At 36.5% G+C, this 23,312-nt stretch overlaps 2 protein-coding genes across 6 annotated transcripts in view; both read right to left on the bottom strand.

Annotated features, from left to right (window-relative positions):
• LOC135837996 (uncharacterized) overlaps positions 1-12,776 on the bottom strand; it is a 110,280-nt gene extending 97,504 nt beyond the window's left edge. The window contains exons 1-3 of one of the 5 annotated variants that reach the window (XR_010557290.1): positions 12,521-12,776; positions 11,659-11,755; positions 3,695-6,131 (exon numbers count right to left, since the gene is read on the bottom strand). Coding sequence is in view for 1 of the 5 variants with exons in the window: in XM_065353488.1 (XP_065209560.1) it covers positions 3,816-6,084 (2,269 nt within the window). In the remaining 4 variants the exon portion in view is untranslated. The remainder of the gene's footprint in view (positions 1-3,694; positions 6,132-11,658; positions 11,756-12,520) is intronic. The other 4 variants (XM_065353488.1, XR_010557293.1, XR_010557291.1 and 1 more) reach the window with 4 other exon arrangements.
• Positions 12,777-14,663: 1,887 nt separating this feature from the next.
• LOC135837947 (uncharacterized) lies at positions 14,664-20,262 on the bottom strand. The gene is made up of 2 exons (XM_065353395.1): positions 20,035-20,262; positions 14,664-18,393 (listed from the first exon to the last, which is right to left on the bottom strand). The coding sequence occupies exon 2, from the start codon at positions 18,201-18,203 to the stop codon at positions 14,904-14,906; it is 3,300 nt and encodes a 1,099-aa protein (XP_065209467.1). The 5' UTR covers positions 18,204-18,393; positions 20,035-20,262; the 3' UTR covers positions 14,664-14,903.
• Between the last annotated feature and the right edge of the window lie 3,050 nt (positions 20,263-23,312).

The following is a 23,312-nucleotide window of genomic DNA, read 5'->3' as shown; positions in this document are numbered from 1 at the left end:
CTCAAATCGCACCTTTTGAGTGCTACTCGTTTTCGGAAAAAATGGGTATTGGTAAGTACTTTTAAATTCAAAAAAACAACGTTTCCCCCAAAATGGCCATACTTGGGGGGGGCACAGTTTCACCGCAAGGGCACGTGGGAGGCTGAACTTTTTTTGGGCGTAATTTTAACGCACAATCTCCAACATACTTCAATTTCAGCGAAATTGATACCATAAATTTTTCCGCTCCACCGGTATAGCAAAATAGCAAGTTATTGTTTTCTCACTGGGGAGGGGGTAAAAAATTTCTGGGGGCTGTTTTGGTTCAAAGGGGGAATATTGGGGTGCGATAGATTGAAAACAATCAAAAATTTAAAAAAATTGCATCATTTTCCATTTTTCAATTTTTTGAAAAATTGGCGGGGGGCATTCTAGCACCACTTTTTTTTTTACACAGGGGGTTTAAACTTCGTAGGATTTATTTTTTCATCAAATGGAACAACTTTGGGGGGTGGGAGCAAAAAAATTCCAACTTCGAAAATAAGGACCACCCTAGTGCAGGTGCCATAATATCTCATCTCTTGACTATGCTGCAAAGAGGCGGCGTGTGCTCGCGGGTAGCTCAGTAGATGAGCGTTTTGACAACCTTGTGAACACATTTTCTAGGGTAAAATTTGACGCTAAACATTTTTGTTCCATGTATTTTTCGCATATTCCACATTATTTTGCAAAAAAAACGCGAAAAACGCGTATTTTCTAGGGTTTTTTACAAATATGACCATTTTTCAGACAAAATTTCGATTTTATGGATTGGTAGTGAGAAAGTACTAGTAAAAAGACACATTTTGGCGAAAACATTTTTTTGGATTACCCATATACTCCGGAGCTGTGGCGGTTCAAAGTTTTCTTTTGTCAATTTCACCCCCACTACTATGGTAAAAATTTTTGAAAAAAATCGTGTTAAAAGACCCATGCTTCCCCTTCACATTCCACGCGATGCCAAAATTTTCTCCACACAACTCATGGATACAGAATTTTTCTCGTAAAAAACGCGTTTTTTGGCTATACAGACCAAGGGAGTGGGTTGGGTGCGGAAATTCCGCTCAAAAATTTTCATTGGAGGTACCCAACAATAATCCATCATAATTTTCCAAATCTGGGAACAGGGCCATTTCGCCTATCTTATACTGTGGAATACCCTTTGACGTAGATTCTTTTGTCTAACTACATATTTTTCGCTAAAATGCAATGCGGGGGAGAAAATTGCGAAAAACGTGTTTTGGGGGGCTGAAATCCACTGTGGGGGGAACGCACCAGGTGGATCGGGGGCGGCTCCGGATATGTTGTTTGGGACACCACCCTGGATCTTTTAAAGCAAAATAATCTTTTGTGGCAATTTTGTTCGGGTTCAACCCCTTACCGACTGTACTAACCCCTACAAAAAAAATAAGTGCAGAATCAAATTCTACGACCTTGAAAACGTATTATTCGACGTATTGCACATCAATGAAGGTTGAATCCGAATTATCGCCGTTTTTGGGGGGGGTCTGTGGCCCACTGTGATACGTTGTAAGGGGAGAAAAAGTACATTTTTATTTCCTCTTGAGGAAATAAAAATATTTTCTGCTTCTTTTGCGAGCCGTGCACCTACCTAACAGACCGCGTACCTATCTGCTACGGCATGTATAGGGACGTTGTTAGGTAGGGACTCGTATGCTATTTCTATAGCTTACAACGCGAGAGCTCTTGGTGTTTAAAATTCAGTCTGTATATGCGCCTACTGGTGGCATGTACAGCTCACATAATACCTAGCCATTAGCTACGGCTTAGGTATTGCAACCTAATACCTACTAGCTTCGGTAGGTAGGTATGGAGTGAGGGTGCTCCTGTCTCTAGGCTATTCTTGTGCCCGGTACCTAGGGGTATAGGATTGGTAGGGTGTCGACGGGATAATCCCGCCCTCATAGAAAATCACTACTAGCGTCATTACTAAAAAAAAAACACTAGTAACTTTTTCGGCAAGTAGCGTCACTACTACTGACAAACGTTACTAATGACTAGTAATGTTTGTCAATAGTAGTGACACGCGCAAATTTGCGCATTTTGCACTGAAAATCATGGCAAAAACATGTTAATGGCAGCTATTTACTCGTAGACCCTCCTAGAACAACGAATTCTCCCCAAAAAAATTTTGAAAATTAAAAAAAATTTCATGCCTGGGGTGGGGCTTGAACCTGCAATCTCTCACTCTCTAGTCATCTGCCTAACCAACTAGGCCACTGGGGAAGTTGGAAGATGAGGTGTTTGAAACATTTATATGCACTTTTTAGCACTCTGGACTTTAAAAAAATTTCAAGTTGAATGATTTTTTACAAAATTAAAACTGAGTTTTTGGTGTGTTGATTTTTCTAGATAAAAATTAAATGGCGATATTTCTTTGCGAAAATGGACCCTTCCTCGTCCCCTTACCCTCGTTCCCCCCTCCGAGGGGGCTGGTACCTCGAATTTTTTTTTCATTTTTCGACTGGAATTTAGGCTTTATTCGCAAAAATGGACTTTTTTCGTTCCTCTCCCCTCCTCTCCCCCTCCGAGGGGGCTGGTACCTCGAATTTTTTTTTCATTTTTTGACTGGAATTTAGGCTTTATTCGCAAAAATCATGGACTTTTTTCCGTTCCTCTCCCCTCCCCTCCCTCTCCGAATTTTAAAAATATAAATGGGGCCCGATCAGCTGAGCAAGCCATGACAAAAGCTCTTGACAATTGACAATTCTTCATTTTTTTCAGGATATAATTTCTATATGCAAAAAATTGAAATGTTAAATGATTGTTTCCAGATAGGTATTTGATGAAAAAAAGGGAGTTTTAGATTGAGGATTTCTGGTAGTTTGACTGAAATGCAGCAGAGGACCCTTTTTTAAAAAAAAATTCAAGTAAAAAAATCGCATTATTTGTGATGTGAGAAGTCAATTTTGCTACTATCTAATTTTGGTCGGAGAAAGAAAAAGGAAAATGATCTGGCCCAAGCAAAAACTTTTCAATAATTCATAATCTCTAAAAAAAACACTGTTTTTGGGAATTCTTTAATTTTTACTTTTCACCAATTGTAGGTACCTGCCATAGCTGTTAGTAGCGTCAGTTTAATTGTTACTAGTGTCGGCTTGGTCATTAGTAGCGTTGAATCATTCACTAGTAATGTTGAGACAGTCGCTAGTAGTGCCAAGCTGATCGCTAGTAGCGCCAAGCTAGTCGCTAGTAGTGTCGAGCTGGTCGCTAGTAGTGTCGAGCTGGTCGCTAGTAGTGTTGAGTTGGTCGCTAGTAGTGTTAAGTTGGTCGCTAGTAGCGTCAGCACAAGCGCTAGTAGTGTCAGTACAAGCGCTAGTAACGTTTTTGGTATCACTAGTAACTTTTTCAGAAACGCTAGTAATTTTTTGAAGTCGCTAGTAGTGATTTTCTATGAGGGCGGGGACCTTAGTCCAGCTCTGTTTATTTTTGTTTCCTTTTTGTATTTCGTTTTTTTGCCTTTTCTTTACTTTGTTTTACCTTATATAATTTGTCGCTTTGCTCTTCAAATATATAAGTTCTTACAGTACTCTGGCAGTGCTTAAGTTTTTTTTTTATTTACCGATAAGCGAATGGCGAGGCGGTAGTTCGCCAGACATTCGCGAATCTGCTTGACAGATAGGTCCTCCCTTAGGAGTGTGTTAGGTTCACTTACCAAGTGAATAGTGCTCTGCTCTTAGCCAACCTAAGGGTTGATTTTAAATGATTACAATAAATCTGGGTGCGCTACACAAGTCTAGTGGTCGCAGATTTTATTGCCCTTCAATGTAACATACCCACGGCTTCATCCCAAGTGCTTGCAAAATGGGCAACATCTACTTGTATCGAATTTGTTTTCGACATGAAAACATTAATTGCCAAGTACTTCACGGAGTCGCAGTCGTGTTCCCGAGCGTCCGTTATCACGTGTGGCGTATACTTTTTGGCCTGTTCTAGTACATGGTTTATTTTAAACTCGGAGTCACTCTTGTACTCAATGATGAGTATTTTTTTGCCGTGAATCATAATCGTATCCGAAAGTCCTCTTGAATCAGCAAATTCGTCGAGAACCGCAGGTTTGTACTTTCTGCGAAATTCCTCCAACATTGGAATGGTAATTCGTCTTACCGCTGCTTCGCACAAGTGTTGTATACCGCATATTTTATCAGTGGGCATTTGTCTGAAATCTTCGACGCCGAGTCTTATGAATGGGTTGGTCAAATAGAATAATTCGGTTAAATCACTACGCAATGTTTCGAATTTCTCAACCATATTCTCAGGCAAATTATCGAAATCAAGGTTCGAAGGTACCTCGTCCTCGAACCATTGTTTAAATGTCTCCACGTATTCATTGTGGTGTTCGCCATATTTCGCATTAGACATTTCTTGGTTAAGATCCCACGATGCGGCGTCCACGAGTTTGTTCAATGCACTTCCAATTTCAAAATTTGGTATATGTAGCAGTACTATCCTCTCATTCTCATCAATCTCATCCGTGTTATTTGCATTACGAATAAAATTTACGATCTCTCCACCCCTAAGTTTCGGTACCGTAAGATAACCTGCTTGACACAGGATTGCCATGAACGCATCTTTGACGGGTTTGTCAAAAAGCTTTTCAAATCGGTTTATTAGTGTTGGTTTACTCAGTACCATAACATCGTGCACCGATTCCAGAAATTTTTCTTCGACACGGTATAGTGTACCGATGGGAATTGAGTATTTCGTCCCATGTTTCACCACGTTATGAAGCATTTTGTAGAAAGCGTCGTATTCTAATAACGTTGAAATTATGCGCGAAGATCCGCTCTGTTCCCAATAGGAGCTGAACAGCTTCGTCTCTGAATATCTCATTATCGACCATGGCGAGTACGTGGATCCGTCTGTGAAGTACAAGGAGCCATATCCGTCATACCACTTCACGGCATCCTTGATTTGGAGTTTTGCTATATCATTATCACAGTTATGTTCTATTAAGGAACTAACTTCGTGCGGCATGAAGCCATAGAACGGTGTTAGCGAGGACATGTTGACGATGTTAAGATCTAAATTGTTAGCAATGTTATTTAGGCAGCTTAGAAACGTCGTTTTTGCCATTCCTGTGATCCCCGTCATCACAACAAGTCGAATATTTGACTCGGCTGGTTCTTTGAATGTAATTTCTACAAAACCTTCCATAAATTCCATAGCTACCTTAACCTCGGCGCTATAATTTTTACTCACGGAATAAAATATTATGTTGTTTTGTAGCGAGTCAAACTCGTCTATCAAAACTATAACTTCTTTGCCGCGGCATTCAAATAACCATCTGCACAGGTCCCGAATTCTGTTTTGCATGAGGTATGGTATCGATTCGGTGATTGTTGGATTCCTTACTTCACGAAATGCGTTCAGTTGGTCTTGTGCATTTTCCTTATCTTCATCCGATTTTTCGGGATTATTTATTATGTTTCTCCAATAGGTTATTAAATAAGAGTGTTCGAAATACAAATCGCGTATCATATTTTGAAAAAGGATGTGCCAATTGTTCAATGTGAACGCCTTAAAATCCAAGTAAACGACCGGGTACTTTTGGAAGTGGTTCATCATGAAATCGGCATCCTTTGCAATCAACGGGCCCTTATCCATTTCAGCTTTCTTCACTCCGTTCTTCCATATTTCATTTCTTGTAAAGAAATTATACGCGAAACCGAAACTCGTTTCGTTATACTTTTTATTGACTGGCATTTGAAAAATGTGTTTGATCATATTTAAGTTCAGACTTTTACCCCACTTTCTGGGGCAAGTGATGATCACAATATTTGTGTCGATTTCGAGTAGTCTTTTAGCTAATAGACTCTTGTCTACCCAAACATTTGAACGGACCAAAAATTCGTTAAGATCCATGTATTTAGGACGTCTCTCGGGTTTGCTCTCATGTATGATACGACACACCTGGGTTTCACTTTTGAACTCATCAATGGTGGGAACGTGAAATTCCGTTTTTTGGTCGGCGGTTAGCGTTGCAATAAAGGGTAAGCAAAGGTTTACGCTCGCTAAGAAGCGTACCAATATGTTCTTCTTCATCGCTGTTCGTAAGTAGCAGCAATTTCCGATAGCGGTCAAGTTGAAAGCTGGAAGAATATTAAAACGTGATTTAGGCCGCGCACGCATCTCCCCTAGCTACGTTTTAAAATGTAGCGTGCCTCAACTTTTGGCAACACTCTACCCAATAACCAAGGGTGCTAGGCTACGTTTTGACATGTTTACATTAATTTTGTTGATACTTGAATGCAGATGTGAAATTGTGAGGGGTGGGCCCCCTCCCAATGTTAAAAAAAAGTCGGCAAATTTTGAATTATAAAACGAAAACACAAAAGTGAAGTACAAGAAATCGCTAAAACCAAAACGGTGCACAAAAATAGATAAGATAACCAAATATACCTACGTATATTTACCTACCTACCTAATGAAAAAATAAAAATTCGAAAGAGAGACGTCACATCGTTTATAAGTTGAGATAAAATCTATCATCTTCAATGCCAAAGTTGGGAAGGATCATGGCAGCCAAGTCGCAGGGAGATACGCGCTTGGAGAGCAGAATGAAAGAGGTGAAATGCTCGTGGAGTTTGCTGAAAGACACGATGTAGTAATATGCAATACCTGGTTCAAGCAGCATGAAAGAAGATTATACACATGGGTCAGTCCTGGAGATCGAGTCAGAAACCAGATAGACTATATTACTTGTAAAAAGAAGATTCAAGAACACAGTGAAGAACTGTCACACATATCCTGGTGCTGACTGCAACTCTGACCACAAACTACTGGCTGCGAAATGCCAGCTAGTCATGAAGAGCCAGAAGAAGAGTCCCTAGTAGCACAATCGACAGATAATATTGACAGGGAATTTTATCTACAAAAAATCTTAAAAAAATTTTAAGATATGTATCCGATATTTTATAGATATTTTCTCAATGTGTGGCGATCACATATCGAATAATTATCAAAAGTCAATCGAAATTGATATCCAGTAGATAAACTGACAATATCCATCACCACTATAACTGACAGAAAATCGTCTAATAACTACTCGTTTCAGATTTCCTGTCGATTTTTACTGTTCATACCATTGACAAAAAATTGTAAACTTATCTTTTTCGATAATCATACAATAATATTACGAAATGTAGCGATCACATATCGAATAATTATTGGAAGGTAATCGAAATCGATATCCAGTAGATAAATTGACTATACCATCACCAAAATAGCTGACAGAAAATCGTCCAATACTCGTTTTAGATTTCCTGTCGATTTTTTCTGTTTATACCATTGACAAAAAATCAAGAACTTATCTTTTTCGATAATGATACAATACTATTACGATATGTGGCAATCACATATCAAATAATTATCGGAAGTTAATCGAAATCGATGTCCAGTAGATAAATTGGCGATAAGTACAATCACCTATACAATTGACAGAAAATCGTCTGACACTCCTTTCAGATTTCCTGTCGATTTTGACTGTTTATATCATTGACAAAAAAACGAGAATTTATCTTTTTCAATAATAATACAAGAATGTTACAATATTATGTATTTCAAGTCATTTTGGAGCCTCCAGCGACTTTTTGAAAATTTTTGGAGTCTCCAGGAGGTTTTTGAAAAACATGAAATTTTCACAATATTTCATCAAATAAAATCAGAGAGCTGAAATTTTGTTAAATTTTAAGTTTCAAAAATCGGCTGGAGGCTCCAAGAATTTCCAAAAACCCAATGGAGGCTCCAAAATGACTTGAAATCTATCCAAAGTTGATTTAATAGCGTGTTGAAATTAGTTCACACTTTACAGAACGAATTTCGGCTTTCCAACTTGCATTTGATGACATTTTGTAAAAAATTTAAGCTTTAAAAATCTGCTGGAGGCTCCAGAACTGCTCGAAACGGTTTGAAACCGTTTCCAATCAATTCCGCAGGGCAAAAATAGGGTATATCCAAAATTCCAGCTTTCTAGGTCTGTATGGCAAAATTTTGATTTTTTCCTCAGGCAAATATATAAATGATCTGTTTTGCCTATTGCTTATTGAGGCTAGGTGGCTCAGTTAGTTAGGATATAGGTTTAGGAGTTAGGGGACCCGGGTTCGAATCCCCCCGGGTCAAAAATTCCCCCAGAGTAAAAAATTTCAAAAGTGGATTTTAAGTAGGATATGCTGGTGGTAGGGCAATCCACAGGCAGAAAATTGCTCTGAAATGCGTTTTTCTATTTTTTCCAATTGGTTTAAAATTCGGAAATGCATTTGCTTCGATTTTCTCCGGAAATTTTTTCGATAATTCAAGTTGTCGATAAATTGTAGATAAAGTACAGATTTCCTCCCGATTACAGGTTTCAATAAAACTGAATAATTATCGACTAAAAATCTAGTATTTATCTGTCGATGAAGTATCAATATGTGGACTATTCTTTTTTCTATTAGATTTTCTGTCGATGCTCCTTTAAGGTATTCTCTACAAATTATCGACGAAAAATTGAATTCGAAAAAGTACCCGAATAGTTCCGCAAAAATCGAGTGTTTATTGATCGATTACATCGTCCAATTTTCGACAAAATATTGTTAGACAATACACCGTCGATAATTTTCCGATATATCGATCGATAAACACTCGATTTTTGCGGAACTATTCGGGTACTTTATCAAATTCGATTTTTCGTCGATTTTCTTTTTCGATAATTTGTTGATTGTGCTACTAGGGGTAATGAACAATATCGACAACTGGACATTGCAAAAATCAAGTCGAAAGAAGTTCAAAAGAAATTCCGAGAAGAACTGGAAAAGCAAAAGGAAGACAGGTTGGAAGAAGCACAATGTATTGAGGAAAAGTGGCAAACATGGAAGCGAAAGGTTAAAACAGCAGCAGAAAAGTCTATTCCATTCAAAGGAAGAAGAAAACACAAACCATGGATGACTCAAGAGATACTACGTTACCTTAATGCTAAATCCGAGTATGTCCATCCAAAAAAACGTCCTCGTTTTGCATCACTGATAAGGCTCTGGGAAGCCCTGAATTGAAAAATTTGCATCAGAGTACAGTTAAAATGCACCACCGAAGATGCACGAAGCTGACCGATGTTCAATCAGAACTCAACAAACCCTTCCGAGCATATCAGAGCCTTATCAGTGATGCGTAAAATCGTCCTTTTTTTGTATGGACATACTCGGATTTGGCATTAAGGTAACAACTGGATCTGATGGAAGAACAAAGAAAAGCAAACAGACCAAGTAGTGAATACAGGGTGATAAATAATCAGATCATGGGAATGTGCAGAATGACCAAAAACAAGTGGTATGAGGAGAAGTGCCAAGAAATAGAAGAGCTGGAGAAAAGGCACAACTGTAGAGAAATGCATACCAAGGTGAACCAGATGATGGCCACCCGCAAGAAAAGGAAAAAGCAGAATAGCATATATGTGAGGAAAAGATGGAAAGTACTGTGCTAACAATCAAGAAACCAAAGAGGTCTGGATCAGCTACATACAAGAATTGTATGGAGACGATACACATCCGGCTCAAATTGTAGTTTCATCCACAGAAGAGGCACCACAAATTGAAATGTGGGAACTGAGGAATGTTGTGAAGCGAGCCAGAAACCACAAAGCAGCGGGGGAAGATCTCATACCAGCAGACTTGATTAAACATTCAACACCAGAGTATGAAAAGGAGCTGCTGAAGATAATGAACAAAATATACGATGAAGGCACTTTGCCTAAGGACTTGGAAGCAGTAAATTTTGTACCAATACCAAAAAAGAACAACTCGCAAAAATGCTCTGAATATCAAACCATTGCACTAATGAGCCATGCACTGAAGCTACTACTCTCCATCATAAATGCCAGAATTGAAAAGAAGATAGATGAAAATCTAAGTGAAACGCAATATGGCTTTGTAGCTAAAAAAGGGACGAGAGATGCAATTGCCCTGCTGAAGGTGATCATTCAAAGAGCACTGAATGCAAATAGGGAAATCATTGCTTGCTTCGACGATTATGAAAAAGCATTTGATTGTGTCAACCATGAGAAGATGTTGGAGATCCTGGGAAAATACAATATTGATAACAAAGACCTGCAAATAATCAAGAACCTGTACTGGGAGCAAATCGCTAACATCAAGATTGGAACTGAGTACTCACGAGAATGGATGTGGAATAAAGAGAGGTGTGAGGCAAGGATGTCCCCTCTCACCCAGGTTGTTCAACGTGTATGCAGAAGAAATAATGAGGGAAGCGCGAATTGAACGAATGGAATTCAAGATCAACAGCAAGAGAATAAATGAAATAAGTTATGCAGATGACAAAGTGATCCTTGCTGAGACAGAGGCGCAGATGCAGAAAATGATCAACCAAATCAACAGTGCTGGATTAAAATATGGTATGAAAATAAATGCAGGCAAGACCAAGGTGATGAGATTTACAAAAGGAGATGATAAAGAGGTCGAAATCAACATCGGATCACAAGAAATTGAAAATGTAAAGCAATTCAGGTACCTTGGAGCGCTGATAAACAACGATGGTAGAGATCATAAAGAAATTAAATCACGGATTGGAATGGCAAAGACCGCTTTCAACAACCTTGCCAATGTGCTGGGAAATCAAACGATGAGTATAGATCTGAGAAAGAGAATTATGCGATGCTACGTATGGACCATTCTGAAGTATTCCTGCGAAACATGGACCATGAGTGCAGAATGCGAGAAGAAAGTATCTGCTTTTGAGATGTGGTGCTATCGAAGGCTACTACAGATCTCATGGAAGGACTTTATTACCAACAAGGAAGTATTAGCAAGAATATGAGAGGAGCGGAAAGTAGTACCTAGTTGAAGACATCAAAAACAGAAAGCTAAAGTATTTAGCTCATAAAATACGAGAAAACGGTATTTTCATGCTAGTGGTACAGGGGAAAATCCAAGGAAGATCGACGAGAGGGAGGAAGCGATCGGAACTGTTAACAACAAACTCACTGGCCAACTCTCCCTGCAAGACCCTGAAAGAAACGATTAGATACCCTAGATACCGGCTAATATAGATGGACATATACGCTATCTCCTGTAAAGGAGCGCGACTACAACGACAACGACGACGACGTAGATATTAGATAAATTACAATCTTTGTAACATACCATGCACAGACACTCATTGTAGGACATAACTTTGATTGGAATTTCATATTTGGAAAAGAAAAAACTCTCTCCTTATTTTTAAGCTTTATATTGCAAAGATCTTTTCAAAAAGTACAACTTTTCGTCTTGCCTGATGATGAAAAGTTGCATTTTTTGAAAAGATCTTTGCAATATGAAGCTTAAAAATAAGGAGAGAGTTTTTTCTTTTCCAATTATTGTACTCCTTAGTTTTGCTTCGTCCTTAACCTATGGAATTTCATAGGTAAGTAACTTTCTTATGAGCTTATATTATCTAACCTTTGATCTTTGAAAGGTTGCATCACTAGCTGTTTGGCCAAAAAAAATGTCAGTTCGAGGTTACTTATTCCAACAAAAATTGTTTACTTCTAGCAATTGGAAAAGTACCTACTTGACCGTAAAATTCACGACTGCTTCTTTTTTTTAGACGTTATTTTTAATAAGCTATACGACTATACGTGTTAATTACCTGTCGTCCCATGAAAATATGTATAGGTACTCGAGTGCTTCGGAATATTTTATCGGATCTTTACCAACGCAATGTTCTTTTTTTTAAATACTCGAATCTGAAATAATTCAAGTGACGTTTCAATTCAAAATTGTTAGATAGGTAATATTAACTTATACGGAGTGAATGTGTACTAGAAACCGCACTAAGATACAAATACCTACGTATAGTGCACCTAAGATCTAATATTTTACGTAGTTGCCTATAATTAAGATACGACTACGTAACTGTAGTAGGTATAAGTAGTGATTTTAAAAGTTGATTTTTATCACCAATAAATTTGAACGTATCTAAGTAAATGATTTGAAGGTCAACAAAGACTACCTAAGTTTGAAGCTTAGGTTGGAAATATTAAAATATTTTCAATTTTTTTTTCTTTTGTTTAATACCTACCTATTTTTTATTTTTCATAAATTTTTTATCAGTCGTTTATAAACTTTTGCCAATTTTCTATATTCCGTTTTTTTTTTTCATTTTCAATTTATTCTATTTCAATTTCGATCGTTTATCTAATGTTGTATAGGTAATTAAAAATATTCGGTCGTGTTAATTTTGCGGTTTATTAACCCTTTCGGACCCCGGAGAAACCGGCGGATGAAACTAAAATGTATTCAGATTTCTAAAATGGACTTGACGTTTGATTTAAAACAAGACAAAAAAATATGAGGGAAACCATAAACACAAGTTTCCATACATTTTTCAATTTCTAAAGTGAAAGTGCTCAAGTTAACCTTAGCAAAAAATTTCTAATGAAGGGTAGATACTCGGATGTGGAATTAAATACTATGGAAGGGAGTTACTAAAAAAATATTCGGTCACTCACCCTTCTACTCCATCGATGCGAGATCTCGAATTATAACAGCAATACAGGATACGTGAATAGAGTATTCACTTCAGCGCAGTGGTGAGAATTAAGAACCTACAATTACCTAAATGAAAAATTTTTCCGTAAATCGTTATCGCGAAAGCGATCATTGGCATTTGATTTCTACTGATTAGGTATCTCATGGTATCAACGTGATTAAGATGATTTTAATTGAAAGTGAAATCCCGATTCGCGCAGTGGCAAAATAAAACTAGGTTTTTTTTGCCACTGTGGCAAAAAAAACACAAATTCTCAATCATGAAGGGGTGCTTTGCCAACGTGGCAAAACATGGCGGACAAAAGTTTGCACGTGTCATTTTTTTGCCAACCAGTGGCAAGGAAAATTAAAAATAATTACTCGTGTCTTTTCAACATATCTATGTAATTATTCATTTTCATAACAAGGGATCACTAAATGAAAAAAGAATTCGAAATAGAAAATTTTTGCAACGAATCACTTGAAACTTCTTTCACTCACCAAGCTCAACCTTCTCATTATCTCAAATCAATGGTACATCTTCAAGGCGATCCGCAACTTCCAGGAGAAGTTCAATTTTTTTAGAAACAATTTCAAATCGTTCCAGAAAATTTTGTTACTTACCTATATTGATTTCAGCAACTTAAAACGTGATTCTAAGGTGTGAGTGACATGCTCTTTTAGGGAATGAAAAAGTTGTAAAATTTCCCTCTAGAGAAAAAAAAATACAGTTGAAATGGTTGCATTTTATTACTTTGTTGACAAAGTGATTATTTCTGAAAATTACTTGGTTTAGAAATTCAAATTTTCGTAACCTAGGTGCCTTCTAGGTAAGTATTATTGAAAAAAAAAAAAAAAAATTGTAAATTTCATCTACAAATCAAGCAAATCTTTCTTTCACTCTATGGTAGACCCTCCTCAAGGAATCAGGTACCACATTTTTTGAGTCAATCTAGAGCCTCCAAAAATAATTTACTTTTCTCTAGCAATGTCAAATTACTCTAGAAGATGTTGTTGATGTAATTACAAGTAACTTAATATGCAGCTCAAAAACTTGGTTCTGAAGGGCTGGTGAAATGTTTTTTCAGTGAATGAGATTTCAGATCAATCGGAGTTTATGGGCTGTGAAGGTTCTCTATTCAGGATAAAAACAATCGAATCAATGCATTTTATTATTGAAATTTGTTTCATCATGTGGGAAGTAAGAATAAAGTTAATTACCATAAACTGGGGTAACATTGAAGGGTGCGATTTTTCATCACGTTATGCTCCATTGTGGTGGAACTATGAAGTATGGAACAATTCTGACACCGGGAATGGATAGAGTACACTTTGGCAGTTATTTTTCCTATTTTATCATTTTCAACTAATGGTTCCAATAGTGACATTATAGATAAAGGATAAAAGAACATATCTCAGCTTGGAAAAACAAACATCTGGGGAGAAGTAATTTTGCAGACCATTTAATAAACTCAGGCCATGACTTTATACCTGACTCAGGCATAGCGATACTGCATACATCCGAAAAAGGTCATCGACTCAACACCCTCGAACAATTGGAAATAAAACGCCATGAAAATTCAACACAATTCGACATGGTCAATGATATTTCACCGAACAGCATTATCGATTCTCTGCTTCCTATTTTAAATCAACCCCTACCCAGCCTACCTCGGTCATAATTTACGTCGTATTTTCGTCTTGTTCTTGTTATCGCCCCCCCCCTCCCTCCCTTAGATAATTTTTCAACGCATCTACACATCTTCTACAATGTATCTCGCAGTTTTCATCTCATTCGTGATTGATAATGGTCGCTACGACGACCGAAACGCGTCTCATTTTAATGTATTTGTAATTTTAATTTTTCGTGAATAATAAAAAAGTGTTCGTGTTGTAAAAGGTGACATTAATTGATTATAAAATGTGCGAAAAAGGAGAAAAACACTACATTCAAATCAGGAAAAAGGTAAGCAACTTCTGTAACCGCCCAAACGTAATTCTGACATAGCTTTATCAAAAGCACCACACATTTCCCCTACCTCCGCCATTCATACCTCTACACATAAAAAATTCTGAAAAATCCTTCCATGTTACCCCAGTTTACGGTACTTCTTCAAAATTACATAGTCAGTATACAGTGATATATTTAAGCAGGTAATGACATTATGTAATTTTACTTTCGAGGCTATTCTAGTACCTACATATCTTAAGGTAAATTATTAATAACGTGTAAGTATCCTCTTAAAATATAAAAAGTTGTTCGCTTGTGAATACAATGCAAGTTATTAAGGAAGAATGTGAATGTGATTCAAACTTTGGGGCAAACAAAACGTGAAAAATGTGTAAATTTGCAACTGAAGAAAACTAAATCGACTTCCTTTCTTTTTCCAACCCAAATGTATCGTTCACTTTTTGGGCAACATACTCACAAAATGCAGCATTGTCCGAATTATGGAAACTCTCCATTGCAGTTCGGAATATGATTTCTTCAAATTTTACGTGGTTACCATTGATCAACTCCTTTTCCAATCTGGACATCAGATCAATGGGATCAAATTCTTGAGATTTTATTGGTAAATTGTACCGAATGGATATATCATTCAATAATTTTTCAAATTCTGCAATAATATTGACTATAGAAGCTGTAACTTCGGCATAATTTACTGATTCATCGATGGTATTGTCATAGGGTCTAACCTTTGTAACCAATCTTACAAAAAAGTTCAACAATGTGAGTGATTCGTAGGCATTGAATGTGGCAACACTTCCAAAATGATTGCCAAAATCCTTAGTTGTGTAAACTTTGAATGAGGTCAGTCCTCCGAACCAAGATAGAACACCTTCCTTGATCAAATGGTAATTTATTACGTTTGGTGAGTAGATTGATTTCCAAGTACCCCAAATTCCACCAATGAAGCCGAATGCGGTGTTTATCGGAGATTTGATAATGTACGCAGAGCTCTTCATTGGCTCACTGGCATTTATAATTTGGCGTTTTGCACGTATCTGTTTTGTATGTTCTTTTGCTCGCTCTATAAGTGAATTATTAAGCTTTTTCAGAAATTCTACTAAATGAGACCCACGTACGCTATCATTTAGATTTTTCTGCGCATACGCAATGTAATGTTTAATTACATCCGACATGGGTTTCAATTCCTTTTTTTGTGGTAATTCCATAGGGTTAGAATTTCCACCATTAACGCCGTTTTTACCCATTGGTGCTTGCTTGTAATTGTGCTCCAGGTTGTATTTGCGAGGAGATTGATTACATGGCGACCATATTATGAGATTTTTTCCAAATTTTCCTCCGCTCCCACCTTGACCACCTCTTCCATCCAATCCGTTCGGTTCGGTTTTCATCTCTACTTGTATGTTTGTGGTATTCTGAGGCAAAAGTGGAATGAATATAGCTTCACCAGGATATCCACCAAGTCCACCTTTCCCACCATCACCACCATCTCCACCAACATGTCCTTCTTTTCCTTCAAGAACGCAAAGGCACCCACGTTCTGTTTTGTTTCCTTCTACTTCGAAGTTATTTTCATATAAATCTAGTGTTATGGTGTGGTTGTTTGATTTAATATTACAAATAGAAGGTGGCAGATTACATTTCTCTGAACATATGCCCCTAATTTCAGTAATATCATCGTATGCATCTTCTCCATTGCACCCACACGCTCCATTACCTCCATCTTGCCCTGGTCCACCTTGACCACCATTAACAGAAACGCTGAAATCTGGAAAATTGATGAAAGTCTCCCATATACCTACAAAGTGTCCTCCGGATTTTCCGGGTAATCCAGGTTTACCATTGAATCCATTTTCATTAAGACATCTTGCATTTAAAGCTTTTGATAAATTATGCGACTTTCCTGGCAAACCATCGAGGGTAATTTTTCTAGCACCCCAACTTTCCCAAATTGGTGCTATGATGAAGAGTTGTACCTGGTCACCAATCATGTTCAGGTCAGTGTCTATGAATACTCTTTTCAGCGCTAAGATCTCAATGATCTGGGGCAAAGTTGTGCAATTCTTCTTGTATTCAACTATATCGCTGAGTTTAATGTAATCCCCTTCCATTACTAGCTTGTTGGTGCCAGTACACAATGTGGATGGACGTAAATTGTTTTTCAACGCCATGTCTAAAATTTTACGCTGAATATTTAATTTTGCTTCATTAAGTGTGATGTTTGCAAATTCGTTCAAATCGTAATGACTGCATTTTGCAAAACGCTCTTGCAAGAGTTGCATGTATGATTCAGAACTTACAATTGCTTCATGTTGAGCCAAGTGATTAACCACATCAGTACACAGGCTATGACTTTCCAACAATCCATTGTAGAGATGTTGCATGAATTTATACCAAATGTTTGACTTTTTGGAGTATTCGATGACATTTTTCAATCCCTCGATGCACTTAAATGAATCACTAAGGACGTGATCATTTGTCATATGCAAGAACGAAGAATATTGAGCATATTTCACAGCGGGCAGTAAACTCTGCTTTACTGTTTCCATATCCATGGAGGTAACATTGTTCACAAGTTGTTGGACACAGCCAATGGTTCTTGATTCTAAACTTGCACTATCTCTCAAATTGATCAATTTACTGTGTAATGAGCTCGTTACATTGACTAATTGGGAAAGGTCATTGATTTGATTTTCTTTGCTGATAAAGTACTCTTGAATTTTTTCGCCACTTTTTTCAACGTGTTGTAATATTTTCTCATTAATTTCCTTAATCAGCTTGCTGACATCATACAGAGATTGCTCAGGTACAAAATAACCAAAATCAGAATTGTCCTTTTCAACAAAACTGAGTTTATCTATGATAGCCTTGAGGTATTGCTTGTTCTCTCTCAGCACTGGAATCTCACTTAGAATACCTGCTTGGTTTGGAGTTCTGGAAATTCCTATTCTTGAGTAGACACCTTCCTGTTTCAACAATAACACATCTATGAGTTTGATTTCATCAGAACTGTGCTCTCTTTTTTTCAACCTTTCCTTGGCTTCTTTAATCAATTCAACTAAAATTTGGATATGTTCATTGTGTTTCAATTTGGCGAATCGAACCTTGGTTACAATCAGGCAAATACCACCTTGAAGTTTTTCAACGTTTTTAACAAATTTAGTTACGTGTTTCAAGAGTTTGATGAAGTCTTCTATCCTTCCACCCCTAGTTAACGAACTGTTACTAACTAATAGAAGTATTTTAACACGTTGTACTTTATCAATGACTTTTTTAATAAAATACGATGTGGTTATACATGGGGGTACATCACGAGCCATTTCTCTGGTACCAAAAAATCCTGGAAAGTCGTAATACCAGGCACCTGTGCTGTTGTCGTGCACCAATTCTGGGAATATTGTTAAAGGTGTAGTATAATAGTTGTTTGCTGGGTCATTTAGTTTATTTATGGCGAAATCGAGATCCCGTTCAACTGCAACTAGGTTTGCATCAAGACCTGCAATTCTTTGCGTTAGTGTGCTTTTCCCAGACGCTATATTACCCATCACCAAAGTCACATTCTCCAGGCTGGGTATAGCATTCAATCTTGCCTCCCCTTCAGCTAAAATATCAAAAACTTTCTTGATGTCTTCATTTGTTATATTCCCAACTGGCGGCGGTGTATTTGCAGAATAGGGATGTGGATCTTCAAGCATTTTATCGTTTTTTTTTTTTATTAGTTCAATTTGTAAGTGTTGGTTAGACTTGAATTGATGTTCTTCTTGGTTGCAGCTTTGATTTTGAAACTATTATTACAGATCGTGTATTCCAGGTCTTTGAAATTTATGCTCTTGCAGGTATTGTTGATTGCAATGATGCAGCTTTCAGAGAGGTTGATTCGGGGACCTGTAAAAGTGAAAATATGCGTTGTGAAATTAAAAAAAAAAACAACAACTTTGTGTAAGGTACTGTGCCCTATTAACGCCATGCTAACGAAAAATTGAAATTAGGTACTCAGTCACATTCAAATGTATTGTCATTCTGATTGGTGCTGGTGATAAAGGATATATGAAGGTATCTTTTGAGCGAATTTTTGAATTTTTACAATTTTTTACCTCCTAGCAATAATGGTTCAAAGCACGCCAACAATTTTTTTTCTATTTTTCACCTAAAATTTTGCGATAAAACCAATTTTGAATAGAATTATTGAAATCTACGATAAAAAATGTATACCCTATACCATCAAAATTATCCGCAAAAGTAAATTTTAATCCCAATCAAAATGCATATTCAAATTGAAGCATTTTTTTCAATTTTAAATCCAAAATTTTGCGATAAAACCAATTTTGAATGCAATTATTGAAATCTTCGATGAAAAATGCATCCCCTACCACCAAAATTATCCGCAAAACTGAATTTTAACCCCAATCAAAATGCATTTTCAAATTTTGAAAAAGTGATTTCAATTTTAAACATAATATTTTGTGATCAAACCAATTTTGAATGCAATTACTCAAATCTACGATGGAAAATGTGTACCCTACCGCCAAAATTATCCGCAAAAGTAAATTTTAACCCCAATCAAAATGCATTTTCAAATTTCAAAAACAAAAAAAAAAATTATGAGAAATGCAAAAAAATTTATTGAAAATCAATAATATTAAAATAGTAATTATTACTTATTAATCACCTCTACTTTTTGGCATTTCTGAAAAAAAATTGAAAAAAAAATTACGTTGGGGTTGTTAAGACATCCGTAGGTAAGTTCAACTTTGAAGCAAAATTTTAGCATGAAAAAATTCGTAAAATGGATCGTCTATGAGCTTAACATGTAGAAAAAGGTACAATATTCATTAAAAAGCTAATGAACTTATCAAAAATATATTTTTCTTCATCTATTTTCAAAATTACATTATTGATGTTTGCACCGCATCACTAATAAAAAACTTTGAATGCAAAATTTTTAGATTTCCACTTCAAAAATCACAACAACATTTTGCCAGTCACGTTGTTTTTATTTATAGAGTACCTGAGCATATACCTTATAGCTCGGTAGGACTTTTAGTTCTTGAGATATCAGCCGTTGGCGTTATTGGGCACCTGGCGTATTTAGGGAACAGTACCTTAGATTAGAATGGATTGCGAAAGTAGTGCCAACTTTTTGAGCATTATCACTAATTCCAAGAACTTGCTAGAAAAAAGTTTATCAAATTTTTAGTCGTTTTTATCAATATTTTCTAATTGACAATGGCAAAGAAAAATGGGCACATTTGTTTTCCGTTCAAAATATTCTCCTAATTCGATGTTTTTGGCAAAATTAGCGCGCAGTTTTCGACAAGAAAAAATTTTCATACCTCAAAATAATGCGGTTTGTAAATTTTTAACCACTCAGTAGTATGCTAGTTAGGGAAGTGGTTTTAGATTCTATATACGTATGCACTGTGTGGTCACCTTTAGGCTATTTCCTATCGAGGAAGACCATCAATGGAAGTGAAACGTGACATTTTATATAAATCTTTTCAGTTTACAACGAGTGAAATTACATACCTGAATACGAGCCCCTCGCCAAGTACTGTTTGCACTATTTTTCCTCTCGTTCTGATTAGATTTTGGATACGTGAACAAGTAAATTCTCGCAAAAATAGGGTTGATCCTGGCATTTAAAAAAAATCCACACGAAAAAGTTTTTCACTGAGTACAAACTTCGAACGATTTTTTTTCGGTCACGATATTTCAAAATACGCGTATCTAGCTCGTGTTATGAATGTGCTTCGAGCAACCGCATCCGAAAATGTGAAGAAAAATAAACGCTCATTTCGTTTTAATTTGGGTCGGCGATAACATATATATTACGTATGTGGGTCGAGTTGGGTGTGAAAATGTTGACTAGAAAAACACCAGAGCGTTGTTATACTGATCGAAAAATTCCCCGAGGTTGAAAGTTCGTGATACGTAAATTAATTAAATGAGAAAAGAACAAATGGCTGGCGCGCCGAATATTCTTGTACGGGGTGTTCCGGGAATCGTCTGCCAAAATTCACAGTGGTTCGTCCTCGAGTAGACAAACAAAAAAATGTTATTATGAGCGGTTGCCTATCTTGTGAATTGAAGGAGCCACGTACTTCGCAAAAATCGAAATTTACTAATTTTTAAAAAACCATCAAAAATGTGGAAATGTTTGAATTATTTACATGATGCGTTTTTAAACTGACAACACAGGCTCAAATGAACGAATTCAAAATGTTATTATAACAAATTGCCTAATAACGTTTTTTGTTCGTCTCCTCGAGGACTATCTACCCTTTTGAATTTTGGCAGACGATTCTCGGAACACCTTGTATATAGAGATGTGCACTTTTCAGAAAAGTAATTTTAGTGAAATGAAAAGTGAAAAGATCATTGAAAAGTGTGAAAGGTTATGAAACGTGTGAAAAGTGAAGCTCTCTGTAAAAGCTTAAAATTGATGTATTTTTTGCCTATCTAAAACACACAAAAAACCAAAACCATATTTTTTCACCTACTTGATTGAAAAGTGGTAGTTTCGAGCCTTTATAGAGCCTCTAACATTTTTGAGTTTTTCTGTTTTGAAAAAAATGTTATGAAAAATTTCAAAATGCAATTCAGCGCCCATATATGGGTGCTGAATTGCTAAGGTTGAGGAGTGGAGAGAGTGAAACTTGATATTTGACTTCATTAATGAGGTCAGTGTTCTCTGATGAGTAAATTGATTGGTCAGTTGTTTTTTTTTTTTTAGAAAAAATTGAAAAGTGAAATGAAAAGTAGGAACTTTTCTTTTCAACTTTTCATTGAAAGAAAAGTACTTTTCACTTTTCACTTTTCACACTGCACATCTCTACTTGTATAATGCTGATAGATGCCATGAAAATGACTTGCCTGCGTGTGCGTGGTGTAGGTAAGCTAAAATCAGCTCACAAAAACAAGCTCTATCTAGGTAGACGAAAACCAATATCCTAGGAGCAGATACCACCTTAGTATGTATCAAAAACATAAAGGGGAAAGAAGTTGATCTTGCCATCTCAAAGCTCAAAATTAAACACTCGCTAGGTCCAGACAATGTACCCTCATATCGCACCTCGGGAGTTATAAGGTCACATCTCAAAAAAGTGAAATTTTACAGGAGAGTGATTTTCTTTTTTTTTAAAACTTGATTCATTATTTTCATCAACTTATAATCAATTGTGAGGAATGAATAGCATGTCATTTTGAAGATTGGGTATCCTACCTTCATTTAGCATAAGAATATTTTGAAAAATAAAATCTTAAAGAGGAAATATTTCAATGTTTGGAAAACATTTTGAGTTATAACCTTTCATAAAAAGTGATCTGGAGGCGAAAAAAAGCGTCCAAAAAAAATTTCATGATAACAAAATTGTAGAGAATTAAATTTCCAATCGACATAATGTCGTTAGTTTTTTTCTAGAGTGCTTAGTTTTTGAGTTTTTCCCAAAAAACTAAAATTTTAATATATATGCAAATTAATTTTTCTGAAAAATGTTCTATTTTAAAAATTTTTTGTTTTGGAACAAACCTACAAAAAATACACTCCTTGTGATTATTTTACATCTTAAAAACGTTCAACACTATCGAAACTGGTTTCTGACACTTTGTATGTGCAAATTTTACTCAAAGAAAGAGGAGTTTTTTGAGATGTGACCTTATAACTCCAAACAACTTGCAATGTTGTAGAAATTTTGAGTTAGGCCCTTTGCATTTTTTACATGATCTAAGCAGCATACCCGACTCAAAGTGTTATTTTTGGTTGCAGGGGGTCATGCAAACCCCAAAAATGCAAAAACATCAAAATCGATTTTTTTTGAGATGTGACCTTATAACTCCCGAGGTGCGATATGTCTACAAAGGAGTGGGAGATTTTCTGATTGAGCCCCTTACCTATATATTCAATTTGATAATACAGAAGAGCAAGTTCCCAACTGAATGGAAATGCTCAAAAGTCATACCTGTTCCTAAAAAAGAGGCATCAGGAAATGTTATAAACTATAGGCCTATTTCATTAATTCCTACGCTGCACAGTGGGCTGTGAGCACCCTCAAAACGGGCGTAATTCAAAAACTTACAATAAACCCAAACACAATTGTAAAAAGATATCCTTCCTTATGTTTTTGGGGTCGCAGAATACGAATTTGGCAATATTTTTCTTGTAGGGGTATGGGGTGGGAGGGTGAGGGGGGTAAAAAATTCAAAATTTGACCATAATGACGTGTGATATGTCGAAATGTATGTTTTCGAGGGTGTAGATCACGAATCTGACAATATTTTTTTCGTAGGGGTGAATGGTGTGGGATGAAGGGGGTAAAAAATTCAAAATTTGACCATAATAATGTGTGATATGTCGAAATGTATGTTTTTGAGGGTGTAGATGACGAATTTGACAATATTTTTTTAGTAGGGGTGAATGGTGGGGGATGAATGGGGTGAAAACAGCGAAAAATTCAAAATTTGACTATAATGACGTGTGATATGTCAAAATGTACGTTTTCGGGGGTGAAGGAGGGGTAAAGAGTGGAGGATGAAGGATTTTGTTGGGGAGCCGTCAAAGTCCTAGTAAGACAAAAATTTGTAACATTTTAACGAAATTCACCAACATTTTTCACTATAATCGACTGTGGAGGTCGCCGGAGCACTTTGGAGCAAAAATGGCAATTAACATCTTGAAATACACTATCTCAAGTATTACCTGCCACCGGAATTTCCCGTGCATCTACGTGCGAAAATTTTTTCTATTCCAATTTGTGCAGCCGAGTAAGAGAAAAACAGGGTTTTGAGATGAATTTCATCTCTATAAT

This window comes from Planococcus citri, chromosome 1 (assembly GCF_950023065.1).
Source record: "Planococcus citri chromosome 1, ihPlaCitr1.1, whole genome shotgun sequence".
Lineage (NCBI taxonomy): Eukaryota > Metazoa > Arthropoda > Insecta > Hemiptera > Pseudococcidae > Planococcus > Planococcus citri.
Note: the sequence above shows the minus strand (reverse complement) of the source record. Positions and strands in the feature narration are given on the sequence as shown.